Genomic DNA, 8,066 nt, shown 5'->3' on the forward strand with positions numbered 1-8,066 from the left:
ACCCTAGAAGGTGGAACCAATAACCACTGAAGGTGAAAAACTTCTGGACGCATAAAGGCACCGTTTCATCCCTTGTTCGAGTGACAGGAGTTTGGTTCCGCCTCGCTCGACGCCTTTGTGAGATAAACTCTGCCTCGCCCGAGGGCTCAGGGTTAATCTCCGTCTCACCCGACGCCTTTGGGACAGGCTCGGTCTCGCCCGAGGGCCGAGAGATAAACTCTGTCTCGCCCGACGCCTTTAGGGCGGGCTCGGTCTCGCCCGAGGGCTGAGGGATAGATTCCGCCTCGCCCGACCCCGGAGGGGCGAGGTCGGTCTCGCCCGAGAGATAGGAATTGGTCTCCGTTTCGCCCGACGGCAAGGAACGAGTCTCACCCTGCTCCATATCTAAAGATTGGATTCATCTTACCTGACAACTTCTCCCCATTCCCTCAAGATGATAAGTACGGGGCAAGACAAGACGTTCGGGTCAACCATGGCTCCAAGGACCATACCCTACGCCCTGGCAGGAAAAGTACTGTTAGGGGATGACAGGACAGGTGCTTTAGACCCTTCCGGGCGTCGCAGAGCCCGAAAGGTTGTACAGGTGCGTGCTCCTCGCCCTGTAGAGTTGTAGGCGCCGCCTTCAGCCCTGGGACACGGAACCCGACGAAGATATACGACAACCGCTACGCTCCAGAAAAGGATTTGCTATCTCCACGAACGATGGATTTTTCGTCACCACGCTATGGACCCAAGGGAGCGGCGCCCGCTTCCCGACCCCTCAGGTCCGCCAAGTCAGAAGGCCTTGACCACGGCATTACGCCGGATCCCGACCCCTCGTCCCTCCGACGAAGACTCACAAGAACCAGAAGGCGTGTGGAGCAAGGCTAGGGGAGGCTAATAAGTCAAAACCACTGTACTACAGCCCATACCCTGCGCAGGGCAACGTTCTGTGATCAACCTAACATTCTACAGAGACATCAACAGTATTGTAGGCACTTATCTTCCTTCGCACTCATTAGAATGAAGGAGGATTGGGTAGACGTGAGCCACAAGAATAAGGTAGAGCCCTCATCCTTGTAAAGTCAGCCCCTTCATCTATAAAAGGAGATGTGTTTTCTCCATCAAAAGGACGGACTCTTGAGACCGAACAATACGACACACAGATACACACAGTCAAGTTGCTTCGAACCTCTTGACCTCCCTTCAACCCTTCCATCAGAGACTTGGGACCAGTCCCTCTCTCGATCGTTTGTACCCCTTACTACAAACCGTTCATGGTGCTAATAACACGAGCAACAACAAATTGGACGTAGGGACTTTCGGCCCGAACCAGTATAAATCTTGTGTCCTTTAGCGCACCATCCGAGCCTAACGCGTGTTACTACAAATTTACTTGCCGATGCTTGTAACTGTGAGACAACATTCCAGCATCTGAAGAGAGATTCACGTTAAAGCGGACTATTGGTTCTGGTAATGGTACAGCAGCAGCTGGCTGATTCTTCCCTCTGTCAATGAAATTTGGGTTCAATCTAACTCTAGGAGAAAGAAGAGGTGTAGAAACAGATCTTGTGAGCTGGAGATCCCTTTTTCCAGGTGGCTTTGACAATCCCTTCGTTGATGCAGAAGTTGAGACAGGAATTTCTTTTGAAGCAGACATTGAGCGTCCAAGCAGAGTATCCGATCCAATTTCATTGGATGTTTCAAAAAGTACAAAAACATATCTGGTTTTAGAGTGCAGAGATAACGAAGAGATCTCATAAGAAAAGTGTTTGCTGCTTTCAGTACCTGGGCTTCTGGAACTTGATAGCCTTCCAAACACTGATGACATGCTATCATCTGATTCAATTAGCCTATTTACACTTCCATTTATGCGTGGTCCAGCACTACTATCAACATAAGGCTCATTTATCTGAAAATTTATGTATGTAACATGTCATAAAGAAACAACTCAATTGATAACATAGTAAATTATGCATAACACGTCATACCATCAAATCCACAACCCACACACTGACACAATTTTGGTTATATGAGCAACCAAGAAGTTTCCCTTCGTCTACAGTTAGATCTGCTAATTTGGACCAGCCTACATCAACCACATCATGACATATGATGGGTTCCCAGGAAAGAACCTACAAGCAAAAAGATAATGACCTTTGTTCCACTATTATTTCCTGGAGAATGAAATAATCAGTTGGATATGTACCTTTAAGCTTTCATGTAATCCACAAAAAAATGTTTTACCATCACTATTGAATTTCATAGAACGAATTACACTAGCCTGAAAATTGAGGACAGTTACCATTAAGCAATTGGTTATCTGATTACAGATCATGTGCTTTATTTACAGAAAGCCTGTCATCCATTTCCACACAGAAATTCCAGGCATAGGATGATGTGAAGAAATTAGTGATCAGAAACCATACCGGCTCAAGGTATTCCCGGCTGTTCTGCATTAAGCAAGAAAAGCTTAATTATATCCAAGAAAAAGAAAAACATGTTAGAGAATGGACAGTAACATTAGATTCTTCTTCATCAAATTGAAATACAGCAGATATATGTGCCACTATCTGGTTTGCAACAATCTAAAGAAGAGTAAAAAAAGTGCATACCAATATACCTATTTTTAGAGTGCCAACAGTCTACAGAAGAGTCAAATAACTGCCTACCAGTATACCTATTTTACAAAACCTCAAACTTGACAAGTTGTTTCACAAACAAAGTATTATGTTACACATGCTCAATAATAGCTATTTCAGTATTTCACTAAGAAAGTTTTTCATATGGTGCAATCTTTGGTCTGAGATGCTGCATTATATTGGTAAAATTCGTTTGGTCATTGGTACTATTTCATGATCACATAGATAAATAAAAACTGCTACTTCATGCTGCCTTTATGTGTTCCTTGAATCCTTGCGATGGATCATACTTGGGCAGAGTGGCAAACAGACTAAGGTTGGAAAAATCATTAAAAAAAAACTCATAATGGTGGATCTTAGTTCGAATACATTTCATTTAATTCAAGCATATGATCAAATCATATAATGCTTAAATACAACTTTTTAAAATTGTAGCCTTCTCAAAAAATAGCTTTTTTCCAGATCACTATATAACCTTGGGTTCAAGAGCTATATTGATTCAGATTTTGAACATAGAATAGTTTCAACTTGGGGCATGAATGATTCATTTTGTGAGTCGTTATAAATAGATATGTACCTCAGGTCCAGAAGAACCAATCAACTCAAAAGTCTCAAGGTCCCAAAATTTAAGAGTCTTATCAACTGAACCTGCAAAGGTTTTTGAAAAGGACAGCATGGAATATGTTACTTAGATCTCCAGGTGATGTACAAATAAGAAGCATGACGGAGAGGGACTAATAAGTCCGCAATAAAAATAAAAGAAAATTTATTTTAGAAAATTTAACATCCCAGGAAAAATTCATTACTGTGTGAGTATATAGGACCTGTAATCTAACCTGTAGCCAATAAAAACTCATGGGGGTGAGCATCTAAGCAGTTGACTGGACCTTCATGAAGACGAAAGTCATGCATGAGTTTTCCAGCCGTCAAATCCCAGACCTAGAAAGATATTTTAAACAAAATTTCAGTGATCAGGAAATATGAGGTAAAGTTTTAATTAGTGATAGTACGAGATTGTCCATCTCGTTGACAACAGCCATGTTGTAATTTGTAAGACACCTTAAATTTTGGGTGCTATGATCTTCGAATATTTTGCATTATAATTAACGGACATGCTCAAAATTTTACCTTCACTGAGTTATCAGCCCCACCAGAAACAATCCATCGACCGTCAGGAGTAAATTTAAGCACATTAATTTGTCGGGTATGACCCTTGTATGTGTGGATGCATCTCTTCTTTCGAGTATCCCATATTTTCATGTTTGTGTCTGAAGATCCAGAGGCTAAGAATTCTCCAAAAGGATGGAAATCAAGAGATGCACAATTTGATCTGTGCCCAGTGAAAGTTCGAACAACTGCACATTGTGCAAATCGTCAATAGAAACTGAGATTATTGCATGACACAGTTGCAGTTCATGTTTTCAATGCACTGTTGAGTGTCAACACTGGTTAATACCTTTCGCCTCCTCAATATTCCATATTTTTATCGTTCCACTTGCTGCACCAGCACCTATAGTAACTTCAGAAGAGTCAAAGCTTACTGACTCAACTGGACTTGTAAAGCCTGATAGGCTCTGCAATGTACAATGAAAATCACTTGAAGTAGATAACTGATTGCCAAAAAAAGCAAGAATGACATTACACGTAAACCAGCGGGATACCCTATAGGAAATTACCAGGAGGGCACTGGGTTGCCCTACAGCCCAAAGATTGACCTTCAGATCCTCGCCGCCAGTGATGAGGATCCTTGATGTTCGCCTCCCAAACTTGGCACAATTGACATTCGAAGCATGCGCGACAAACTCCTCTGATCAGTGTCAAGGAAACAAGACATATTGAAGGTTGCATACTACAACAAGAGAATTAAAGTCTTATCCCAGCATGATATCCAAAGCTATAACAGAATGTTTTCGACTACCACGAACCTATCCCAGCATGTTTAAAGTTTATTTCATAATTCATTTTTTCAGAAGGAACTAAACACAAACTTCCACAAGGAAAAAATATTGACTGAAAATCCAGAGTAGAATACTTAAGTGTTCATATCATCAGCATGCATGTTCATCATTGCAATTATCGAAATGATACCAATTTTTGGCATAGCACTAAGTTCATACCAGCAGCTGCACTATCCATATGGTAGCAACTACATTCCCGATGAAACAAACTACTTAGGGTGAAGTTAAAGTTCTCGGTCAAAGGAATTAACACGTATGATATTGAGGATTGAACATCTTGTATAGATCTCCCTAACTACAGTGTGGCCCTATTAACAGCAATTGATACAACCTACCAAACAAATGATAAGCTGCATAGCATGGAAGTCACGATTCCTGGCAAACAATAGAACTATTCTCCTGTCTTGAGTTAATCCAGACCACCAAATTTAGTTTGATTTCAGGCAGGAAGCTATAATATTCCAGGTGTGAAACTTTGCGGCACTAAAATTTCATTATATCCCCACCTACACAAGTAGCAAGACGACTCGGATGGTCCTGAATACGTTCCTTGGTGGGAACGCAACTCCTGCACTGCACTCCACTCAATCACAGGCTCACAAGACCAGATGGCAAGGATGAAGCCAACATGAACAGTAATGTCAGAACCTGGAATCGAATTCGATCATCGCGGGTGAATCCAACCCCAACCCAACCCAACTTAACTGCACCAGCTCAAACAAAGCAAGCAAGAGCAATCTGACTTCAAGTTCCAATTCAAAATCCCCAAACCGGTAATTCACGGGATACGAAGCTTGTACGCGTGCGTGGTGGCCATCTGCAACTGCAACGGCCGCCGTCATTCAAAGCTTGGGCTCCCGCTGCGGGGGCGAGAGGGTTTTGGATTTCCAGGGTGCTATCAGGATTCTCCGATCCGCAGCCGCTTAGCTGGCGCTAAAACTTCGCCCAATTGTTAGGTGGAGTGGGACGAGGGTGAGGGGAAAAGGAACGTTGAGGAAGGAAGCACAGCAAGTAATACCTGGCTTCCGTCTTCGTTCGCGGCCTCTTGTTTCACACGCCATTTTTCAGTTTTTTTTTAATCCTGAAGTGAAAAGCCATGAAGCAATATGCAAGTAAGAATGTTTCTTAATATTTTTATGCTAGAACCTTATTATTAAAAGTGAAAAGTCTCGAAGACATGAAACAATAATGTGTAGGTACTCCATCAGTCTCAAAAAATATAATAATAAGTTTGATCAAATTTATATTAAATAGTATTAACATTTATGTCTTCAAAATATATTATATAATTATAAAAGTGAAAAGCCAAGAAGCAGTATGCAAGTAATAATTTTGCTTAATTTTTTTATGCTAGAGCTTTATAAAAGTGAAAAGTCATGAAGACATGAAACAATGTGTAGGTACTCCATCCGTCTCAAAAAAAAATTATAGAGTTAGTGTCGATTAAACTAGCTTAAGTTTAACCAAATTTATAATAAACAGTATTAAGATTTATGTCTTCAAAACATATTCTATATTATTTTAATGATACTTATTTGTAACATAAATGTTAGTACTTTTTATATAATTTTGACCCAAATTCAAATCAATTGATTCCTCAAAATTGAGAATTGTATTTTTTTTTCTAGAATGGAGGGAGTAAGAATTTTTCTAAGAGGATTGTAGTGAACTTTGAGACAACAACAATTATTTTATATGCATGTAATGTAAAATATATCTTCTATTTCTTGTGAAGATATCATATTTATTTGCTTTTATTATCTTGTGAATTATACCTATAGACGCTCATATATGTACACACTCCACTACTCGACCCTATAAATCTGTATTTCTAAAAGATTAAACTGACAAATATTAAGATTAGCGAAGTCATCATACTCGTCTCATCATCAATGCATGTCACCAAACATTGAAACTCTATGAGCACTTTGGAAAAGACTAAACCGACAAATTTTGGAATTAATATTGATTAACACTGAAAAATAGCATTGTAAAATCCCAAAATAAAACCTAAAAAATAAAAGTAATCAAGTCAAATCTTGAAATTCATCCCACGTGTCTAGTTTCCACCATAAATTATTTTTTAAAGAAACAACAAGAAAATATAACTCTACTTTCACGCCTTTATTATCTTTTTCCTTGAGAGGTGTTAAAAAATATAACCACTTTAGCTACATTTTACGCCTTTTTCTTAATCCTTTTTGTTGAGAGAAGGTGTTAGAAAAAGCTAAATATTAGTGCAAATGAAAGTACAAAGTTGAAAATATATTCCATATATCTTTATTATTTATGTCGAAAGATTTCCCATCTAGACATATTGAACTATGACCTTAAAGTTTTTTTTTCCTAAAAATCAATATTTTAAAATTAACCTGCCTAAAAGGTTTTTAGATCTAACTTTTGTAATCGTGCTAGTCCACGTGACGCGATAAAAAAAACGTTTTGGTGTGCTGATGAGACATCTGTCATGCGCAACCAGAGTGCCATGACAGCAACCGACTGCCGTGTCAACCGGACCCTTTCGTTGCATTTCTTCTCATTCAATCAAATAAAATTACTAAAAATTTTAAAATCCTACGAAACTCAAAATGTTGTTCTATGTGATATAAATGTTATATCTTATTGACATGCATAAGACTACGTGCTGTAAATTTTGAGATACTTATAAGTTATTTAGTGGTTTCAAAACCCACTAGTTTTATTGTCGGGTTCATAAATCCGGGGTCTCTCGCGGATCGGTTTCCCAATAAAAAGCTCGGCCCAAGCAAACAGCGAGCGACTCATGGACCGACCCAAGTATCTGGACAATAGGCCAGAAGGGACGATCTAATCACCGACCGGAAGGTCTGGCCAAGGAGGAGCGGCACCTGTTTTCCGACTCCGGCCCACCTCTCCGACCGGAGCGCTCGCTCCGACTCCAGCCATCTCCGGACAGCTCCGATCGAAAGGCCTGGCCAAAGCACTACTTCCGATTCCGACCCCACGTCTCCGACCGGGTACGCAGAAGTCCTGCTCACCGCTCTTCTCCGACTGGCGCAACCAGAGCCAACTAGGACCAACCGACCGGGGACGCCCACCCGGAAAGGACTAGGAAACAAACGGAGAAAGAAAGGCAAGGCGCACAAGTCAAACCATGATACCAGGGACCGTACCCTGTACACCTGCAGGAAAAATACTCTGCAACCGCCCTGACATGAACAGTGTTGTAGGCGCCGACTTTTTACCTACAGTATTGTGGGTGCCATTAACTCCCATACGGTAAGGCCCCCCACATGCCTCTGGGCATCGACAATGTTGTGGGCGCCGGAATTTACCGTACTGAGTGAACATGGTGAAACTCCTCGCATGCCTCTGGGCATCAACAGTATATGCAGGTACCGACATCTACCATACCCGAAACAAGACGATGTAACCTTCCACATGCATCCGACATCCAACAGTGTTGTGGCCGCCTACCATCATCCTATACCTGCTGCCGTGGGCAACA

The 8,066-nt window shown here is 41.0% G+C and overlaps 1 protein-coding gene across 3 annotated transcripts; it reads right to left on the reverse strand.

The window, feature by feature from the left end:
* Positions 1 to 1,204: 1,204 nt before the first annotated feature.
* On the reverse strand, positions 1,205 to 5,589 carry LOC136524542 (katanin p80 WD40 repeat-containing subunit B1 homolog KTN80.4-like). Of its 3 annotated transcripts, none has more exons than XM_066517876.1 (12): positions 5,228 to 5,589; positions 5,086 to 5,147; positions 4,298 to 4,428; positions 4,078 to 4,195; positions 3,750 to 3,976; positions 3,458 to 3,560; positions 3,199 to 3,269; positions 2,409 to 2,432; positions 2,189 to 2,263; positions 1,971 to 2,114; positions 1,768 to 1,891; positions 1,205 to 1,623 (listed from the first exon to the last, which is right to left on the reverse strand). In XM_066517876.1, the coding sequence occupies exons 1-12, from the start codon at positions 5,419 to 5,421 to the stop codon at positions 1,364 to 1,366; spliced, it is 1,533 nt and encodes a 510-aa protein (XP_066373973.1). In that variant the 5' UTR covers positions 5,422 to 5,589; the 3' UTR covers positions 1,205 to 1,363. The 3 variants fall into 3 exon arrangements, with proteins under 3 accessions (XP_066373973.1, XP_066373970.1, XP_066373978.1); XM_066517873.1 differs by having other exon boundaries at positions 4,283 to 4,428; XM_066517881.1 differs by lacking the exon at positions 5,086 to 5,147 and having other exon boundaries at positions 4,283 to 4,428; positions 5,369 to 5,589.
* Positions 5,590 to 8,066: the final 2,477 nt, after the last annotated feature.

This window comes from Miscanthus floridulus, chromosome 2, assembly GCF_019320115.1.
Source record: "Miscanthus floridulus cultivar M001 chromosome 2, ASM1932011v1, whole genome shotgun sequence".
Lineage (NCBI taxonomy): Eukaryota > Viridiplantae > Streptophyta > Magnoliopsida > Poales > Poaceae > Miscanthus > Miscanthus floridulus.